At 34.1% G+C, this 23,483-nt stretch overlaps 1 protein-coding gene across 6 annotated transcripts in view; it reads left to right on the top strand.

Moving 5' to 3' along the window:
* Nucleotides 1-23,483, top strand: part of LOC110465311 (disks large homolog 1-like) — a 243,433-nt gene that overhangs the window by 146,774 nt on the left and 73,176 nt on the right. For all 6 annotated transcript variants that reach the window (XM_021521034.1, XM_021521036.1, XM_021521035.1 and 3 more), the window contains 4 exons: nucleotides 4,188-4,254; nucleotides 4,766-4,902; nucleotides 5,954-6,095; nucleotides 7,271-7,385. In XM_021521034.1, coding sequence (XP_021376709.1) covers nucleotides 4,188-4,254; nucleotides 4,766-4,902; nucleotides 5,954-6,095; nucleotides 7,271-7,385 — 461 coding nt within the window. The remainder of the gene's footprint in view (nucleotides 1-4,187; nucleotides 4,255-4,765; nucleotides 4,903-5,953; nucleotides 6,096-7,270; nucleotides 7,386-23,483) is intronic.

Genomic DNA, 23,483 nt, shown 5'->3' with positions numbered 1-23,483 from the left:
GAAAATGACCTTGACCTGTTTTCAAGGTCACAGGGGTCAAATATGTCAAAAACTTCAAACGACTTCTTCTGAAGAACTAAAAAGTATAGAATCTTCATATTTGGCTGATGGCTTCCTGGGATGAAGCCCAACAAAGTTTAAGAATGAAAATCACCTTGACCTGTTTTCAAGGTCACAGGGGTCAAATATGTCAAAAACCTCAAACGACTTCTTCTGAAGAACTAAAAGGTATAGAATCTTCATCATTGGCTGAAAGCTTCGTTGGTAGGAGCCCTACAAAGGTTGAGAACGAAAATGACCTTGACCTGTTTTCAAGGTCACATGGGTAAAATATGTCATAAACTTCAAACGACTTCTTCTGAAGAACTGAAAGGTATAGAATCTTCATATTTGACTGAAAACCTCGTTGGTAGGAGCCCTACAAAGTTTGAGAACGAAAATGACCTTGACCTGTTTTCAAGGTCACATGGGTAAAATATGTCATAAACTTCAAACGACTTCTTCTGAAGAACTGAAAGGTATAGAATCTTGATATTTGGCTGTAGGCTTCCTGGGATAGAGTCCAACAAAGTTTGAGAATGAAAATGACCTTGACCTGTTTTCAAGGTCACGGGGGTCAACGATGTCAAAAACTTCAAACGACTTCATCTGAAGTATTAAAAGGTATAGAATCTTCATATTTGGCTGATGGCTTCCTGGGATGGAGCTCAACAAAGTTTGAGCATGAAAATTACCTTGACCTACTTTCAAGGTTACAGGGGTCAAATGTGTCAAACACTTCAAACAACTTCTTCTGAAGAACTTAAAGGTATATAATCTTTATATTTGGCTGGTGGCTTGCTAGGATAGAGCGCTACAAAGTTTTAGAATGAAAACTAGTTTGACCTACTTAAAGGTCACAGGGGTCATATATGTCAAAAGCTTCAAATAATTCTGAATAACTGAAAGGTATAGAATCTTTATTTTTGATTGATAGCCTCCTTGCATAGAGCCCGACAAAGTTTGAGAATGAAAATGACCTTGACCTTCTTTCAAGGTCACAGGAGTCAAATATGTCAGACACTTCAAAAGACTTCAACTGAAGAACTGAAAGGTATATAATCTTCATATTTGGCTGGTGGCTTCCTGGGAAAGAGCCAAACAAAGTTTGCGAATGAAAATGACCTTGACCTACTTTCAAGGTCACAGCGTTCAAATATGTCAAACAGTTCAAACAGCTTCTTCGGAAGAATTAAAAGGCATAAAATTGTAATATTTGGCTGTTGACTTCCTGGGATAGAGCTAACCAAAGTTTGAAAATGAAAATGACCTCAACCTACTTTAGAGGTCACAGAGGTCAACAACATTTTAATGGATTTGTTCTTGAGAACTAAAAGGAATGGATTCATAAGATTTGGCTGGTAGCTTTTTGTAATAGAGCTTACTAATTTGAGAAGGAAAATGACATTGACCTACTTCCAAGATCACAGGGAAAAATATGTCAAGCAACTTCTGAAGAAGAATCAAAAAGCATAGAATCTTATAATAATATTTTGCTGGTAGTTTCAACAGATGGAGCCAACAAAGTTTACGAGGGAAATATTTAAAGTGCAATAGAATATTTAATGAGAATATTTTGCTATGACTGCTTAAATATTCAGGTGAGCGATACAGGCCCTCTTGGGCCTCTTGTTATCTTCTTTATGGTGTCATCAACTCTCTTCATCATCAAACCTTGTCTTTATTATCTTCTTTATGGTTTCATCAACTCTCTTCATCAACAAACCTTGTCTTAATTATCTTCCATATGGTGTCATCAACTCTTCATCATCAAACCTTGTCTTTATTATCTTCTTTATGGTTTCATCAACTCTCTTCATCAACAAACCTTGTCTTAATTATCTTCCATATGGTGTCATCAACTCTTCATCATCAAACCTTGTCTTTATTATCTTCTTTATGGTGTCATCAACTCTCTTCATCAACAAACCTTGTCTTAATTATCTTCCATATGGTGTCATCAACTCTTCATCAACAAACCTTGTCTTTATTATCTTCCATACGGTGTCATCAACTCTCTTCATCAACAAACCTTGTCTTAATTATCTTCCATATGGTGTCATCAACTCTTCATCAACAAACCTTGTCTTTATTATCTTACATATGGTGTCATCAACTCTTCATCAACAAACCTTGTCTTTATTATCTTACATATGGTGTCATCAACTCTTCATCAACAAACCTTGTCTTTATTATCTTACATATGGTGTCATCAACTCTTCATCAACAAACCTTGTCTTTATTATCTTACATATGGTGTCATCAACTCTTCATCAACAAACCTTGTCTTTATTATCTTACATATGGTGTCATCAACTCTTCATCAACAAACCTTGTCTTTATTATCTTACATATGGTGTCATCAACTCTTCATCAACAAACCTTGTCTTTATTATCTTACATATGGTGTCATCAACTCTTCATCAACAAACCTTGTCTTTATTATCTTCCATATGGTGTCATCAACTCTTCATCAACAAACCTAAATGTTTTCCCTTGAGTTTTCTTCATTAACAACCATGCCATCATTTTGCCTCAACTCTCTTCATCTTCAAATCTTGTTTCCCCTAACTCACAAACTGACTCCTCTCAAATCTCTTTACCAACAATATCCTTTTGTACCTACATTTTGTCTCATTTCTCTCATCAACATCATGTTGTTTGGTAAACTTGAGCTGGACAGATTTGTCTGAGGGTGTTGTTTAAAGAATGATCCTGGACAAGATACACTGCATTGGAAGCAGAAAACTACCTTCACACTGTTGTTACAAAATTGTTTGTGACCGTTTTGAGAAAATATTCCAACTGAATGATTTAAAGATGTTTTTGTTACTTCTGTAAAGTACTGTGTTTCTACTGTAACTTCTGTACAGTACTGTGTTTCTACTGTAAAGCATTGGATACACTTCTGTGCCAAAGATGTGAAAGTTTTATTTGTAACTATATGATGTCCATATATGATGATATCCATAATACATCTGATCCAGTCCAGTTAGCAGACACATTGTTCATACCCCATCACATGAACTGGTATGAACAAAAATGATTGAGAGTGAAGGATTATGGGGTGAAAAAATCATTGCCCTTATTAACAGTGAACCAGAAAATCTCAAGGTGTTCACCTTAGTCAGTGTCCAGTTACCAAAACGAGGAAAAATCAATTGTTCAATTCAATTTGGCTGATAATTAATCATTATCAATTGATAATTAAAAGTAAAGAATTATTGCCAGTTTTATTTAAATTTCCACCTCATCCTTCAACTGAAAGTTCTTGGGGGGGAAAAAGCCCATACTTCATTGGTTTCTTTATCAGCAAATTCCAACTCAAGGGGTGACTGGGAGATTTAGACTTCAATGATAGCGATTTCAGTTGTCTCTGTTTCATATCTTTAATGAGGACAACTTAATAAATCATCAGAGTATGTACATGTATTATGGTGGAGTATATAAGGATGGTGAGAAAATGTTAGAAAATATAATTGATGAAGATCGCTTGTGGCCCAATTTATATTTTCTATCGTGGGATAAAAACCAAATCTATGAGTAAGATGACCTAGATTATCAAATTATTTTAATAAGGTTGTTCATTTATGTGTGTGAGCATTTGTCACATGATGCCTATATGAGAAGGATCTCGCATATTTAGTCGCAACAGTTAACACTGCTGATGTCATGCTTTGTACTAGATGTTTATTTCAATCAATCAAATCCACCATCTATCGATATCGATCATCAACAAGTGAAATCAGCATTTGACAGATTTACAAAGACTATTTCAAGTCATCTTCGCGTTAATATTTGAGGGAAAGGTTTTTAGAAGAGTGTTGGTCTATTGGAAAATATTACATGGTACTTTACAAACAGAAAGTGTTGTTATATTGCAAACGTGGTAGAATCTACAGTATTTTATCTATGGTCTATTTTATTACACTTTGTTTGGCCCTAAATAGACTTCATCTACTGAAAAACAGAAATAATGTTGATATGATTAATGAATCAACATACAACCATACAGTGACACATTCAGACTGATATTGACCTAAACAATTTAAGTTGACAGGTAAAATACATGATTTAATTTTTTACATATAATGCTGATAACTTCTTATGTTGACGTGTAAAATTTGGTTTTATATTTTGTGTTCCAGTATGTTAAAAGACTGCGAGCACCCCTGGAGAATGTACTGGAGATAGAGTTGGTGAAGGGCAACAAAGGTAGGCCACCACTGACTACGGACAGTGTGTCATTTTGTATTATTATGAGACAGCAGCTCTATAAATTATTATGAGACTGCAGCTCTATAAAGTGTTGGTAAAGGCCAAAGAATATATTAACTTTTTGACACTATTTGATACAGTGTGTATACGCTCTCTATCAATAGGCCAAATGTCCGAGGTCGAGTGACATATGAAATATACAATTTCGCACATCATTTTACAGATAAACATTACAAATCCCTCACTCAGTCATAACTTGACAAAGGACCGGTCGGTCTGGAAGCGTTGCGACACGTTTAATATGTACATTGTCTGTGTATAAAGTAAAACTTTGGTATTATTATATTAACTGAAGTTTTGATGAAAACTTGTTCTTGTGTCATTGCAAAATATGTAAATTCCCCTCAAATCTGATTGGAGTAAAAATGTATTATATTATCAGGATTTTGCTAAAACAAAGCTTTGATATCATTGAATGGTTCTTACTTTGTGGTCTGTCACATTACAGGTTTAGGTTTTAGTATTGCTGGAGGTATCGGCAACCAACACATACCAGGAGACAATGGAATATTTGTCACCAAGATCATTGAGGGAGGGGCAGCTGAGCAGGACGGTCGCCTGGCCATGGGCGACAGACTTATTGCTGTATGTACATTGAAAACTAATAAATTTTACGTATTTTACGTGGGTCTTATAGGTCACATATCATCCTCTTCTTAAATTGCTTAAATGAGGATTAAACAGATACCGCAAAAGTTCAATTATTCTACTTGAAATATTCAAACATTTATATAATAATGACGACTGAAACTACACAACATATCCAATCACCGAACATTAAACCTGTTGAGTTGTGGTACATAGAACAGTTGATATTCTTATCTAGAGGAATAATAGTTGTTTGGATACTATTCCTTCTCAGTTCAGTCGTTTAGCTAACTCTGTTGAATGTTATTACAGCAAGAACTGCTTTTAATGAAGTAAACTTTTTTATAAGCAAACAGCTTACAGCATGCTGATATTACTTCCATTGTCAGGTGCTTGCATGATCTAAACAAGGTCTTAAAACATAAATATACACTGGACAAAAATTGAGGGGGAAAAAAATCCACTACACCATTTTCAATTTAAATATTTTACCACTACTCACTAAAACTAGTTTTTCAAAAGAAAAGAAAAATCAAAATATTCAAAGGGTTCTTCTTGTGAACACACTTAGGCTTGGTGTTAGATAGATTCTGTTATGACTGGAGATCTGGAGACTAGTGGCCAATCCTGTTTGGATTATCTCCCTTTAAACAGTAAAAATCTTGTGTTGGAATTTTCAGAGTTACCCCTCTTTGAACAATATGTGCTATGTTTGAACATTTGTAACTTCATGTTGAAATGACCTACAGGCCTATTTCCATTGTTCTGTAGATTTCACAGAACAAATCCCTAAAGGATATAATATTGTTGTTACATGCATGCAGGTTTTCATATTTCTTTAAAAGCAGCTGTATAATATTTGTCAAAAAAGCTGTCTGAAATAATAGTTTCAGCACCCTTTAATGTAATATGTCAGGATAAAACTTTGTTCAAATTTTCGCAAACAACCTTTCTCCTGATTTCTAAAATCCCTGACTGGCTGTTACAACTCCCCCTTTGTGATGGTAAAATGGACTCATATGAGTAATGTATTTTATTCTGACACTAGGTTAACGATGCAAACTTAGACAATGTGAGTCACGAGGAGGCAGTCGCAGCATTGAAGGATACACAGGAAGTTGTACGATTAACGATCGCTAAACCTACATATGTACCACAAGACAGTGTTCGTCAGGACCCCTCACCACCAGGTAAGTCAGGGGGTCAAAGGTCGGACCATCACTGCCATGAAAGTCTTAAGTTCAAAGATGATATCAGACGTAACTTGTTATGGTAAATAAACAGACCTTCTTATAATGTTCTTGTTTTTGAAGTTGTAAGAAAATCTTACTTCCTAAAGGATAAATGTTAATACTGATAAAAGTAAACAGAAATGAATGAGAATCTTCAGAGTTTAGGCACTGACTATATAAATGATTCTTGATTTTCACAAAACTTAGGTATTGATTTCTCATCAATGTGGGATTGTTGTAAGTTATAATTTCTGTTTGACAATGATAGAATCTCTAAACAAATGGGAATCTCCTTCAGGCTTGTGTGGAGAGCCGAAGGATCAGATGGTCAGTCTTTATCTCACAGATGTGATCAGCTATTTACTCTCACTAATATATATCACTTATTATTACATAGACCACACAAATGAGTCTTGTCTGTAAGTCTACAGGAGTTTTAGCTGACGACCACTGCTTGTTTCTGTATTAGGTAAATGGGAGATAACTCTGTCTCTTCAATGAGAAATACTTTTCATCACCTTTTTGGTAACATAGAAAAAAATACTTAAACAGATCTGAAAGTAAAAATTGTTTGTACTTTTTACACAAGATTGATTTGAAAAATGATTGAATTATCTTACATCACTGTCTCTACTGTGTTAATGTCCAGATGTAGTAAAATCTTGTAAATGCTCATGGATTGGTGAATTTTGTGTTCAAATGTTTGTGGAACAACAGTATCTGTATGTAACAGGTATTGATAACAAAAGACAGTGTAGATGTACATACGCATAATAGGTCACATTCAAAGACAGTAACTGTATGTAACAAGTATTGATAACAAAAGACAGTGTAGATGTACATAAGCATAATAAGTCACATTCAAAGACAGTAACTGTATGTAACAAGCATTGATAACAAAAGACAGTGTAGATGTACATAAGCAATAGTAGGTCACTTTCAAAGACAATAACTTTTCCTGAACATAACATTTGATTGAGGTGTTTTTCCTCATATTGATCGGTTATTGAAAAGTAAGAAAATTAATTCTGTGTATTTCATTATCTCTCCTAAATGCATATTTTTTACTTCTGTTTTTAACTTGAAATTCATGATTATAAGACATTAAAATATTTCCACATCAACTTATCCAGTGAACAGAAAAATTGAGAGTGTAGCAAGTGTGCCAATGTCCACCCCAGACCGACCCAGCCCATCTCCCAGCACTCCTCCCAAACTCAACAACTACGAAAACGATGACTTCCCGAGGTAAGCTTTTCTCTCTCCTCTGTTGGATATTATAAAAGTTCATATAACTGTTGTATAGTGCGAGTACATCCCCCACCTAGCTGTGTTACCAAAGGGACACGTTCAAGTCAAATTTAAAATCACTGTTAATTTAAGTAGAACTGATTTTGATCACTGATGATTTAAAGATTAAAACTAAAAACAAGATATACCTGTCCAAGAAATGAAGACTATCATCTTCAGATGATGTACTAAAAATAGTCATTTTTCCCATACATTCTTCTAAACTTTAATTCGAAAAATTCAAGTTAAACATGTGATATTCCCATATTCTCCAATAACATGATATCTCCACTATTCCCCTGTAGACTTTGAAACTACAATGAAAATAATGTTTAATATTTTCAGAGGTAGACTATTTGATTAATACATATTAATTCTTACTTAAATTTACAAGAATATTACAGCCGAAAATGAGGTAAAATTCTAAAATAAGGGACATTGGATTTAAAATCCCTATAGCAACAGGGATTGAATTAGCCTAGTAACAGCTTTTGATGAAATTGATTCCAGATTGCAGTTATCGTTGTATTAAGTCTGTAGGTATGTTTTATAGGTTGCTATGTATGGTTAGCACAAAAAGCTGTCCTGAGGATAGTGATATATCCACATGTCACAAATATATACCACTGAATCTCGTAAAGTGTGTTAATCCTATATATATATATGTTAAGTTGTATCTGTAAAGTGTGTTAATCCTATACATATATGTTAAGTTGTATCTGTACTGTCTTTATATGTTACATGTTGGCTGTTTAGTATGAAAACCAGCTACTGCTGATGCATAACAAATATAAAAGAAAAGAAAAACAATTAAAACATTTTTATGCCGTCAAAGGGACGTTTAGGTTTCGTCTTCCTTTGTTGTATCTAAATATAAGTTGATTGTTGTATGATGCTACAGAAAACATCAAACCCTGACTGGATTGGCCGGTCTGTTGGTTTTAGTCAACATCTATAATGTCTAGATAACCATGTTAAAACCTGGTTACAAATCAATTGCTGTTCAAGCAGACGTTATAAAAACTTAACTACAAAGAACTTTCGTATTTCCTGTGTCTTGATACGTCAGTGTTGAAGCACCAGAGATGAAAGTTATTGAAGTGTTGTATATAAAATAGCTTTTGTAATTTTGTGGTAGATGATATTGGTTCTGATATGGCGTTAAAAATCAGTGGAGTGATTCATAAGGAAATAGCTGAGCTCTGTAGTATGTTGTATACACGTTTTCCGGATTGTGTCCCTGGTCAGTCTCTAGACATTCGAAGTCTCAATATCCCTTGGTCAGATGTGATCATGTCAGGATGAGCTTGCTATAAACCTTTTCCTTGTCAGGGTGAACTAGTCTGAAATGATTTGACTTTCTCCTTTAAAGAAAATATTATGAGGCAAAGATAGTCGGAATGTCTTCCATTAAAGGGTCTCTTTGAAAATTGTGCGACGGATTCGGTGCTTACTTCAGTTAATATTTGTTTTCTTGTATGCCGAAGTATGTCAACATACCTTTCATACAGGGAAGGGAAGGTTATTTATCTCTGCCACCATGCCAATATAAATATGACCAAAATTTGAATTTCTTGAAATGACACCATAGATTTAGTATTACCTTGTTTATCTTAGAAGATTCTATACTTTGTGTGTCAATGATATTATCATACATCTAGGATCTATAAAATGTGTTGCAATGGCACCATATATTGCAGGCAAATAATGTCACGATATCATAATGGCTTTGTTGATTGAAAACCAGTAATAAGTGGACCCTGCTAATCCAGTATTTCCTGGACACTGCTAATCCAGTATTACCTGGACACTGTTAATACAGTAATAAGTAGACACTGCTAATCCAGTATTACCTGGACACTGCTAACACAGTAATAGGTATAGACACTGCTAATACAGTAATAAGTGGACACTGCTAATCCAGTATTACCTGGACACTCTTAATACAGTAATTAGTGGACACTGCTTATACAGTAATTAGTTGACACTGTTAATACAGTAATTAGTGGAATACCTGGACACTGCATATACAGTAATTAGTGGACACTGTTAATACAGTAATTAGTGGACACTGCTAATCCAGTATTACCTGGACACTGCTTATACAGTAAGACCTGGACACTGTTAATACAGTAATAAGTAGACACTGCTAATACAGTAATAAGTGGACACTGCTAATACAGTAATTAGTGGACACTGCTAATCCAGTATTACCTGGACACTCTTAATATAGTAATTAGTGGACACTGCTTATCCAGTAATGAGTAGACACTGCTAATACAGTAATGAGTAGACACTGTTAATACAGTAATTAGTGGACACTGCTAATACAGTAATTAGTGGACACTGCTAATACAGTAATTAGTGGACACTGTTAATACAGTAATAAGTGGATACTGTTAATACAGTTATTGGTGGACACTGTTAATACAGTAATGAGTAGACACTGCTAATACAGTAATGAGTAGACACTGTTAATACAGTAATGAGTGGACACTGCTAATACAGTAATTAGTGGACACTGCTAATACAGTAATTAGTGGACACTGTTAATACAGTAATAAGTGGATACTGTTAATACAGTAATTGGTGGACACTGTTAATACAGGTATTAGTGGACACTGTTAATACAGTAATTAGTGGACACTGCTAATCCAGTAATGAGTAGACACTGTTAATACAGTAATTAGTAGACACTGTTAATACAGTAATTAGTGGACACTGCTAATACAGTAATAAGTGGACACTGCTAATCCAGTATTACCTGGACACTGTTAATACAACACACAGTAATTAGTGGACACTGCTAATACAGTAATAAGTAGACATTGTTAATACAGTAATTAGTGGACACTGCTAATACAGTAATAAGTGGACACTGCTAATCCAGTATTACCTGGACACTCTTAATACAGTAATTAGTGGACACTGCTTATACAGTAATTAGTTGACACTCTTAATACAGTAATTAGTGGAATACCTGGACACTGCATATATAGTAATTAGTGGACACTGTTAATACAGTAATTAGTGGACACTGCTTATACAGTAATTAGTGGATACTGCTAATACAGTAATTAGTGGACACTATTAATACAGTAATTAGTGGACACTGCTTATACAGTAATTAGTTGAATACCTGGACACTGCTAATCCAGTATTACCTGGACACTCTTAATACAGTAATTAGTGGACACTGCTTATCCAGTAATGAGTAGACACTGCTTATACAGTAATGAGTAGACACTGTTAATACAGTAATTAGTGGACACTGCTTATACAGTAATTAGTGGATACTGCTAATACAGTAATTAGTGGACACTATTAATACAGTAATTAGTGGACACTGCTTATACAGTAATTAGTTGAATACCTGGACACTGCTAATCCAGTATTACCTGGACACTGTTAATACGGTAATAAGTGGACACTGTTAATACAGTAATTAGTGGACACTGTTAATACAGTAATAAGTGGACACTGTTAATACAGTAATTAGTGGACACTGCTTATCCAGTAATGAGTAGACACTGCTTATACAGTAATGAGTAGACACTGTTAATACAGTAATAAGTGGACACTGCTAATACAGTATTTAGTGGACACTGCTAATACAGTAATTAGTGGACACTGCTAATACAGGAATTAGTGGACACTGCTTATACAGTAATTAGTGGACACTGTTAATACAGTAATTAGTGGACACTGCTAATACAGTAATTAGTGGACACTGCTTATACAGTAATTAGTGGACACTGTTAATACAGGAATTAGTGGACATTGTTAATACAGTAATTAGTGGACACTGTTAATACAGTAATTAGTGGACACTGCTTATACAGTAATTAGTGGACGCTGTGTAGTACATTAGAAATATGTGTTTTGATACAACATGGCTAGTAGTTAGGGTTAAGCTAGCAGCTTTGGTGTAACAAGCAAAACAGAAGCTGTCCACACGCAAGAAAGTGAAGCTTAACTAAACAGGTTGGCATGAAGACTTAGACTTATGCTGTGGGGACCAGAAGGAGGACTAGTTGGTGTGCAGCCACTGAATAAAAGGATACAAAGCTATTAGTACTTGTACTTTTGTTATATTTTACCCGTATTACCTGGTGATTATGTTCCAACCTGAGAGAGAAAAAAATGTTCAGATGAATTGAATATTCAATATAGAGGTAAATAAGGTATCTTTAAAATTGAATAACATCATATATATACCGTAATAATGTAAAATCAGATGAATAATTGTACTAATGAACAATGTATTCAGTGTAACAGTAAATAGAGGACTTAAGCTAACAAAATAGAAATGAATAAAGTATTCAGTATTAAACTGTAACATTATAGAAATTAACAAAGTATTTAATATGATAGAAATGTATATAATATCTAATATAACAATAGAGACTTATATAGTTTTCATTGTTATACTTCAGAGATTATGGAGTATTCGATTTAACACTGTACATGAAGAGATAGCTATTTCATATTACACTATTCTGTCTTTTCGTATTGCAGAGTTATCTGCTCTTGAGGCAGGTATTGATTGTTTGCATCAAAAGATTATGACGTTACTCTCACAAACAAATGACGTAACAATCAATACCTGTTCACAAGTGCAGATAACTCTGCAATACGAAAAGACAGAATAAAGATGATCAAGTATTCACTATAAACAGTAAAGAAAAGAACAAATATTTAATTTTTAATGTATCATAGTTAAAAGACCAGCCAGAAGAATCCTCCGAAAAAAATAAAATAAAAATGTCTTTAGAGTTTGTAGAGACAAAGTTTGACAGTATGGCCAAGTTGGGTTTTCAAAAGACCTGATGTTGAATCCATGTCTTGAGGTTTAGAAATATTTCTCAAACTTTTACGTTTGCATTAGCATTTATGTAAAAAAAATCTGTATCTACAGCAGCAGTCCTGTGGAATTATCAGAACTTTGTCATTACAAATTAGTTTCTGGAAACTTACTAAATTAAGAAAAGTAGTTTTTCTGTCCAGAAATATATTTACTGGATAAGTCTAAAGGTAACATTTTCAACTGTACATGGCATAGAATAAAAAACAATTCAAGACTCAACAATGTGTGACTGAGAATGTCCTAAAAATGTGTGACTGGGAATGACCCAACAATGTGTGACTGGGAATGACCCAACTATGTGTGACTGGGAATGACCCAACTATGTGTGACTGGGAATGTCCAAACAATGTGTGACTGGAAATGACCCAACAATGTGTGACTGGGAATGACCCAACTATGTGTGACTGGGAATGTCCAAACAATGTGTGACTGAGAATGTCCTAAAAATGTGTGACTGGGAACTACCCAACAATATGTGACTGAAAATGTCCTAACAATGTGTGACTGGGAATGACCCAACAATATGTGACTGAAAATGTCCAAACAATGTGTGACTGGAAATGACCCAACAATGTGTGACTGAGAATGTCCTAAAAATGTGTGACTGGGAATGTCCAAACAATGTGTGACTGGAAATGACCTAACAATGTGTGACTGGAAATGACCCAACATTGTGTGACTGAGAATGTTTCAACAATGTGTGACTGGGAATGACCGAACAATGTGTGACTGGGAATTACCCAACAATATGTGACTGAAAATGTCCTAACAATGTGTGACTGGGAATGACCCAACAATGTGTGACTGGGAATGACACCTTACACAGTAATACGCTAACATGTTTCAACCAGACATTTCACCACTGTGACAGTAATACAATGTACTGACTGACCAGCTCAGTAAGTTCACTGGACTATATCAGTGACCAATGTAGGAAAGTCACAAGTTCAGGATTGATTTTTACAGGGGTGGACTCAGAGAAAATTATTTATTAAAACCTCATTTGTGGTACTTTTTTTTCAAGCTGGGAGGTTGTGGATGGGGGAGGGGGTACTTGAGGTTACAACATTTCATTGTTGGTGTTGCTTTTGTCTGATGATGTGAAAACAAGTAACTTTTTATTGCATTTTTAACTACTTTGTGCTTCAGTCATTTTATCATTGTGTGTTTTTATTACAGAAGTGACAGATATCTGTGGCTGTTTTATATTCCTATAGATATATATGTATATATATATAGTATATTCTTGTATGATTGTTTATTTTTGCATGTCTGTATTTTTTGTAAATTGCAAATTTAATTTAAAAATGTATTCAGCTGTGTTTTCGCTGTAAAATTCATTAAACTACACAACATAATTTTTCAAATTCAAATTCATAAATAGTTGAAATTCAAAATCTGTCCTCATATGGAACGTAAATTTGTTAAAACCAGTTTACACATGAATGTGATGATTCCTGTTAGCAGTTAATTAGAAATAGGACGTGGAAAACTCAAATAACCAATAATTCTTTTTTTTTTCTTCTTGCATGCAGAAAGAAGCTTCCAAAGCAAAGATAAAAATTCTTGGTTACCAAAGCTGTCGGTTCTGCTGCAGGGATTTCTGAATTCGGAATGGTTAAACATTGGCAAGAAAAAATTACACCTGATGATATAATTAGTGACATTTTCTACTTTCTTTACTAAATTTAAATTTTCAAGAGCACTTTGTACATTGTAACTGACAGGGATAGCTAGCACTGTACGACTTGTTCTCCGGGATGATGCTACAGTTTCCTGTCTCCATCTGCAAAAATCAATAGCCTGTCACCATGACAACAACAACATCAACACAAGTCGGGATGCATGTGTCTGCACCAGAGGTAGATTTCCTAGAGAGAACAATCCTCTTTTCATACATTTCATCATAGCATGGTGAACTTAAAACTCGTTCCATAGACTTGGTGTTAAAAAATAAAGCACTCTTTCTCAAACTTAATTTATATAACGTCTACATATTGGAAATTGTTTTTATCGAAAAGGGGTTAATGTATGGATTAGGGTTGAGTATTGATTGCATAGGTACATATATATACTCAAAGATACCAAACATCTAGCTGATGATTACACATTGTCACCAGAGATCCAGTTAAAACACTGCAGGCGTGCTTCATGTCCAGTCTCTCTTTTCGGACAGGGATGGACAGAAAAATGGTCTTCCTTTTTGTCACAATTTCGCTGTAGTTCTACTTAGTCATATCCGTATTGTTTAGTCGAAATGCTCAAAATATCATTTACACATTTATCTGTAGATATCAGCAGTCTGCAAATAGTTAATACTGAGAGCTCAGGTTTATATCTAAATAAGATATTACAAATATATCTGTTACATATCATTTACAACTGAAAAACAATGGCATTTATTTTTTTGTTTGGAGTAGAGTAGATTAAATTTCAATGAGACATTCTTAAATCAAATGATAAAAGTGGCTTGTTTTGATATTTTTTTTATACATCGGCATTTTTTATTTGATATTATTTTTCCTTCTTTCTCTCTGACTAATATTTGAACCCACCAGTGTGAAATCTAGCCGCTATGACCCAGTTCAGTGTGTCACATCTTCATCAATACTACAAACACTGCAACAGTTTCTTCCATTCATTTCTTTTTCTAAATGTAAATGTCTATAATTGTGTCCTTTTTATTACAATGATCATTCCTATGTGTTGTGACCTATCTTTGTTCTGATTGTGTTGTGATTTACTGATGATACCAGGGCACTTTTGTATGTTGGTATTGTTAATAGGGATATGGTCCCAGGCCACTATAAAGCTGAATTAAGTTGGCCCATAGATTTTGCTCCATTTGTCATTGAATTACTTAGTGGAAAGAAATTAATTAGTAATTCATAACTGCTTTAGTCTTTGATGGTAAATAGGTGTATGATATTTCATGATATGAATAATTCGCTGACTATAAATAAGAGTTTGAAGAAATTAAATATCAAAGATCAAAACCAAACAGTTGAATAATATTTACAGAATTTTTAATTTGATATTTTCAGTAGAAATTATTGGATAAACCTGATAAACTTATATAATATTCCTTTGTACAGTAAAACCATTTTGTAGTGACTATACCCAAAGGACAGGTAGTAACTAGGTTGTTCTAGAGAGGGGTCACTATAGACAGGAAGTCATTATAAATGGGAAGTCACTATAGACAGGAAGTAATTATAGACAGGAAGTCACTACAGATTGGTTTTCCTGTATCCACAATGTTAACACTTTATTTTCTGTGCTATATGTGGACTCTGTCAGTTCTGAACTCTAAAAGAAAGCTTAGCTTAAGAATTAATATGTTTATTATTTTATAGATTACCTTATTTTATACATGAACCTTACATTCCAGATTTAGACATTTTATGTAATGATGTAATCAATATATAGAGTTCTGTTAAATTATTAGGTTGATTGCATGCTATTGAGTGGATCTTTTTAAAATTTAAATATTACAATTTGTTTTTTTCAACAGATTAATTGGTTTTAATGAATTTTATATTATTATTAATACTCCATCATGCCTTGATCATCATCAAATCAAATTACATTTTCTAGAAAAAGAGAGAAAAAAGATGTTACTCTTTAATATATTGTTACAATGATCTGGTCTATATTGCAAAACTTGTTAATCATTAAATTGACAAATAGGAAGCTTCTGAGTTTCGGGCATTTTGGTATGTCTAATAAATTATATTTATTAATTTCATAATCTTGACATTGATTGCGTTTAATGAATTTTATTTTCAATTTGAAATATACAAAATAATCAAAATATTGAAAATTTATTAAAATTTCATTTTGCTAGAATTTTGTTTGCAATTAAATTTTTATAAGTCTTTTTGATATTTTGAAATTTATTTAACAAATGCAATGGAATCTAGATATTTCGTACACTTATTGATTCTTGTCAGTGTTATTTTGATATGTTGATTCTGCATGGATATATATGGCTGCATGGTAATATTGTATATTAGTGTCATTGTTTATCATATTGTTATCATGTCAATTTTCTTCTTCATAATTGAAAAATTGTTCACGTAATTTAATCTGATAGCTTTAATGTCTTTGTGTTATTTAATAATTGTGATCTACAAAAAAATATTGAGAGGAGTTTGTACTTGTTTTAAATATGTGATCTAATCATTAAATGATTCAAACCCCAGTATCTTTAACTGGATAGCAATAACAGTGTTGTGAAATGTGATTTTATCATGATGTTAATCTTTCCGATTTCTTTTTATATAATTGTGGATAAATGAATTTGAAATTGTTGAAATTGATTTGTTAAAAGAATGATAAACTATAATGGGTAATAGGTGTTGATTGAAAACAATTCAGAAAAGCAATAAATATTTAAATATTTATGTTTAGAAATTAAAATATGTATGCTTTGTTCTTTATTGATGGGTTTCCACATTTTTTTCCCTTCATGTTGCCTTTTATCAAATTTCATGTTTTACAGATTATTTTATTTTCGTTGTTTTTCCAACCTTTTGAGAGGGAAAAATCTAAATGTTCCAATACAATGTTGAAATAAAATCACAGGATTTGTTCCCAAATAAGTCACAGTTGGCAGTGAATCTATTCCAATGATGGAAATTAAAAAAAAATAACAGAAAATTTCTTACAAAATATAAGAAAAGAAAATTGATAATTAACAGTATATCTGATAGAAATCCTAAAATGTAAAGAAGTAGGAGTTTGAAATCTGAAAGAGATTTTTGCCTTTATTACTAGGAAGATTTCAAATGTGAAATATGCAGGAAATTGTGGGAACCCCTATATATATCGAACTTTGCAGGAGGTCTGAGTATTATTATGATTGCTACAATTGATGTTGTTCTGTATACTTTATATCCTATTAAAAAGGTATCTGCTTTACTTCAGGTCTGGTTGTATATTCTCTACTGTTAAATCAGTCAAGTGGAAACTTCTGAATTACACCCACCTGAAATGAGTTATTGATAGAGTAATACCTTGGTATATTGTCGATATTGCTTTTGTCATATTGCCTACCAGTACGTTATCCAGTTTTCCTTTTCTTTCCAACTCCATTAATGTTTGGCTGTATTTGATCCGTGGGATGCTGGTCCATGAACAACCAATTAGCATCCCCCTTTATAATGCCAAATTACATACCGACAATTAAGTAGACACATGGTGGCAGTATGACTAGGTGATACTCTACTGCCTTTTGAGATCGTGTTAAACTTGCTGAAGATATCACTGAAAGTGTTCAAAACCTCTTCCAACAACATATCACTAAGGGTCTCTGAAGAGGAACAGTGGTAATTTACCAGGGTTGAAAGGTCACAGAGGAGCCAGTGCTAATTTACTAGGGTTGAAAGGTCACAGAGAGGCCAGTGATAATTTACCAGTGTTGAAAGGTCACAGAGAGGCCAGTGATAATTGACCAGGGTTGAAAGGTCACAGAGAGGCCAGTGATAATTTACCAGTGTTGAAAGGTCACAGAGAGGCCTGTGATAATTTACCAGGGTTGAAAGGTCACAGAGAGGCCAGTGATAATTTACCAAGGTTGAAAGGTCACAGAGAGGTCAGTGATAATTTACCAGAGTTCAAAAGTCATAGAGATTCCACTGACAATTTACCAGGGTTCATATTTCTCTGGAAACTAATTAGATGGTTTCAGTTATTTACCATTTGTTAATGAAAATCAACACAACCTTTTCATCCAAGAATATTCATACTCCGTGCCTAGGCATGTTAAGAACTAAATTGATGTTGAGGATGACGGGAGCTATATGAAGGGAAGTGCTTAATGAGATATTAATCAGATTGTTCATCATTTGTGCTGGTGCTTCAAACTTTTTTTTTTTTACATTTGACTAGTACAACCAGTTTAAATACAATGACCTTTTTATATACACTGGCCTGTTTATATATTCAGTGACCTATAAATATACACTGACTTATTTATATATATGCTGACCTGTTATTTACATTGACCTATTTATGTACATTGACCTATTTATATACAACAAACTATTTATTTACACTGACCTTTTTAAATACAACGACCTATTTATATACAATGACCTATTTTTATACACTGACCTGTTTATACACACTGACCTATTAACATACACTGACCTATTTATTTACACTGACCCATATGTATACACAGGAGAGACACAGACTAAGTTCGTACATACATTGCTGTGTGATAGCCGACTCATTCGTTTTGCCTGTACATTTGTGCTGGGCCAGACCAGCTATCACGATGTTCCAATAACTGCTACTAGTAAACATTTTCTTATGTCTATATATTTAAAAAATGTTGAGGAAAAATAGATATACTGCATTTGAAGAATGATTAAGTATAACTGAAGCATAAATATTTGTTAATTGTAATGTCATTCCCAGTTATTGGTACTTAACAATAACTGGCCTTGACCCAGTAGAGAAAAACTTGTTCACAAAAAACAAATTTGAATTTTCTTTTATAATAATTTTGCTTAAGTATGAGGTGTCCTGTTTTCAGTAGGTTGTGGCACTGACAGATACATAGGATATGAACATTATGGTATTATGAAGCAATTTCATTGCATTTTGATAAACTTCAAAATTCTACCCCAACAGGCTATATATAATCTTTGATATGGTTTGATGTCTGCCCTTGAAATGAAAGGCGGTATCATAGTGAAACTGGTTTCTCTTCTGGTTCTTCTTTTGATGATAACAATGTTGTGATAACATTTGAATTGTATCTGCATTTAGGTCAAAGGGCAAAGTTTGAGTAAAATCTTTTTCTGGACTAGATTAAAGTATTGATGATATAACTTGAAGTACTTGCAGAGATTTTGCAGAGTATCATATTTATGTCACTTGTGTCCTTTAACTCTAAAGGTCAAAGATTATTTATGTCCAAAAAACAATGCATTTATGGCTTATAATGGGAGCTATGTTTTTATTTCACAAAAACAAATCATGGCTGAGACAATTATGGTTTTTACTTCAGTTCTGTAAGAAAATTTCGGGATTGCTGCTGTGGATTCAGATTGTCCTGGACAATTACAGCTAGAACTGTATGTGGCAAACTTGATGATACTTTGTTGTCAGTCAGTGTGCTACATATTTTGTATACTGGGGGTAATTTGTGTCAGATGGTAAACTTTTAAAGATTCAGCCCTCAAGATAGTCGCCCTGGCTTCTGATTGGCTGCACATTTACGCCCATCAGTTGAGTAGCTATTGAGTGAATTCCAATCTCATAATGTTGCAACACATCATTTGAGACCGCGTGGTAGATTGAATGGCATTCGTTACAGGTCCTAATGCAGTTAAAACTCGGTAACATATGTATACACGAGTGTTTCCGAGTCCAAATCGATTAAAATTAATTCAAACATACAGTCAAACTTTGTTAACTCATTTGACCCTGGAGACACATTTGAACTTTTCCAGTTCAAACGTTGGAATAGTTCATTATAAAATTTCAGGGGTGAATGAGTTAATATCACATTTGATTAATCAAGTTGCTCGTTCAAATCTTAGTGGAAATGTTGCCCTATAATTGAATTTAGATTACTGATGATGAAGTGGATGCTTGTGAAACACTGTTTAGTATTATAGCAGTGTCTGTCACACAAAAATCAAGTTATTTGTAGCTACAAAGTCTATCACAGGATATTTAGAGGCTATCATATGACCCTATCCTACTCCGTATCAGTCCAAGGGAGTAGGATATGGAAATGGTCATATGGTAGCCTTTTAATATGGTAACCTTTTTAGGCTTCGGCCTTCTGGCTGTCAATTTTTTCTTTTGAACGACTTCTTCTGAAGAACTGGAGGACCTAGGGTCATGATATTTGGCCAGTAGGTACCTGAGATGGAGTGCTATAAGGTTTCTTGATGAAAATAACCTTGACCTACTTTCAAGGTCACAGGGGTCAAATATGAAACTTCAAACAACAATATCCTAAGAACCATTTGTACTAGAGTACAAACAACAATATTTTCGGAACCGTTTAAGAGATGTTAGAATGTCTTGTGTTCTAGTTACCAAATTTGGTCTTAAGTTACCTATATGTCAGTTTCATGTAACAAAAGAAACAGGTGAGCGATACAGGCCCTCTGGACATCTTGTTATCATATAGCTCTATAACATCAACATTATTAGCAATAACTCATAAAACACACAGAAACAAGTATATTTCATACGTTCAATATAATCAAATCTTCCGGTGTCTGGCGTCAGTCTTCCCGGTCGTCAACTTTTTCTTTTGAACGACTTCTGAAGAACTGAAGGACCTAGGGTCATGATATTTGGCCAGTAGGTACCTGAGATGGAGTGCTATAAAGTTTCCTGATTAAAATGACCTTGACCTACTTTCAAGGTCACAGGGATCAAATATGTTAAAAACTTCAAACAACAATATCCTAAGAACCATTTGTACTAGAGTCATGATGCTTGGGTATGTTATGTAGACCAGCTGTATGAATTGTTTACTTTTTTACAGTAATGAGGTCAGACATCAACTTTAAGTGCAAGTCAGGAGTCAAAGGTCAATGTGGGTTAAAAGCTTCAAAATTAAAATTTCAAATTTCAAACAACAATATTTTCAGAACCATTTAAGAGATGTTAGAATGTGTTGTGTTCTAGTTACCAAATTTGGTCTTAAGTTACCTATATGTCAGTTTCATGTAACAAATATCCGTGTGGATATGGGTTGGTCAAGGATATGGAACCACAAAGTTAATTATAGGTGAAGAGATATTTCGTATAAATGGTATGTGATGACACATAATGGTATAGTTTAATACTGATGGTATTTACCAACAGCACCTTAATTCTTCGACACCAAGAAAAACAAAGTGGGTAAAGCTCTTTGAAAAAATATCAACAGAGTTGTAAAAGATAATAGTCTTACATTGCAGAGAGTGCTTCACACAAATGCAGGCGTGTAACTGTTGTATCAGTAGATATCGATGTCGCCGGGTTGATGTGTTGACATTTGTGGCCAATCCTCAAACTCACACTCTGTGTTGAACTAATTCTCTTTCCGAAGATGTAGTGGACGAAGCGTTGGAGTATCGTCTAGAAAGGAGACCTTGACGGAGACTTGTACCGACACAGATGTAGAGATGGATTAGCCATTGCGTACAGTCTACGGTGTAAATCTTGTTTCACTGCTGCACACAGCTACAGATCTCATACATCTACCAGGGAGAGTGTCGCATATAGGAAATGTATTAACTTGAAATTTAATTAAATCCTGTTTGACTTAGCTGAATGGAGATTTGTTGTCTTGAATTTTCTCTATTTAAGTATTCTGGTATACCAGTATAATGTTTTTGTTTTTTTGCCAGAGAAGTTTTTGTGTGAAAATTAGTAAGGACAGAAATTGTTAAACAGTAATTCAAAACTTATTTAAGATGCATAACTTGGAAAGAAAAGTAGCTTTTTTTTTTGAACGATTAACATTTAAATCACACCAATATATAAAATCATTATAACAACTTCATATACTACTTTACAAAATATGATATTTGAGTCAAAGCTCAACATGAAATGTATTCACTGGGATGTTAGGATTCCTTATTTCCATGACATGAGGCTTCTCTAATTTGTTGAACACATCAACATCTAAATGTTTGTCTCACTTAGGAATGGAGAATATGTTTAATAGTATTTGAACACTGGTGTACCTTAAGACATGTTCAGTTGTCAGTTTTTGTGCAAATCTCACTAAAGTCATACAAATTAACATCTGTACTTTCTGATTTTCTGTAAAAAAAAAGTAGTTTCGGAACTACAACAAATCATTTCTGTCTTGTCAAAATTTGTCAATATCAGGTGGGATTGGCCAGCTCTGTGTTCTCTGATTTAGCACCATCTAATTTCCTTTCACTTGCTAAAAAACAAATAAAAAAAACCCATTAAAACAAGCAATGGCTGCATGGAGACAAACAGAGCAATACAACAATACAACAATGTTGTCACCAAGGGTAGCTAGGTGACAAAAAGTAAACAATAATGTTGTCACCAAGAGTTTTTGCTGAGTGGTGAACAGAACAATAGAACAATGTTGTCACCAAGGGAAACGGGGAAACGAACAGCAAAATAGAAATCCATTTTTTAGAAATGGTTGCTCCGAGATTTATCAAACAATACACAGTGTTGTCAACAAGCGCTTCTTGTTGGTGAACCAAATAATACAACAATGTTGTCAAAAAGGGGTTATTGTTGATGAAAAAAATATAACAATGTTGTCACCAAGGAGTTATTGTTGATGAACTTTACAATACAACAATGTAGCACCAAGGGGTTATTGTTGATGAACAAAATATAACAATGTTGTCACCAAGGGGTTATCGTTGATGAACTAAACAATACAACAATGTAGCACCAAGGGGTTATTGTTGATGAACAAAATATAACAATGTTGTCACCAAGGGGTTATCGATGATGAACTAAACAATACAACAATGTAGCACCAAGGGGTTATTGTTGATGAAATTAACAATACAACAATGTAGCACCAAGGGGTTATTGTTGATGAACTTAACAATACAACAATGTAGCACCAAGGGGTTATTGTTCATGAACAAAATATAACAATGTTGTCACCAAGGGGTTATCGTTGATGAACTAAACAATACAGCAATGTAGCACCAAGGGGTTATTGTTGATGAACAAAATATAACAATGTTGTCACCAAGGATTCAAAATTGTACAAATGGTGGGGCTGACCCCCCAGGGGGCTGAGGTCGGGCAAAAAGGGGGCAAGTTGGCTAAGCTGCTTTAAGCGACTTCTTCTCTGGAACTGAGTGATGGATATCAACCATATTAGACTGGAAGCATCCCTGGGTTGTGGAGATTCAAAATTGTACAAATGATTGGGCTGACCCCCCAGGGGGCTTAGGAGCGGGGCCAAAAAGGGGTAATTTGGCTATATTTCTACAAACGACTTCTTCTGTAGAACTATGCACTGGATATCGATCATATTTAATCAAAAGCATTCATGGGATGCAGGGATTCAAAATTGTACAAATGGTGGGGCTGACCCCCCAGGGGGCTGAGGGTTGGGGCCAAAAAGGGTTATTTGGCTATATTGCTTTAAGCGACTTCTTCTCTGGAACTAAGTGATGGATATCAACCATATTAGACTGGAAGCATCCCTAGGT

Source organism: Mizuhopecten yessoensis, unplaced genomic scaffold (genome assembly GCF_002113885.1).
Source record: "Mizuhopecten yessoensis strain PY_sf001 unplaced genomic scaffold, ASM211388v2 scaffold11069, whole genome shotgun sequence".
In the NCBI taxonomy this organism is placed as follows: domain Eukaryota; kingdom Metazoa; phylum Mollusca; class Bivalvia; order Pectinida; family Pectinidae; genus Mizuhopecten; species Mizuhopecten yessoensis.
This window is presented reverse-complemented; position numbering and strand designations above follow the sequence as displayed.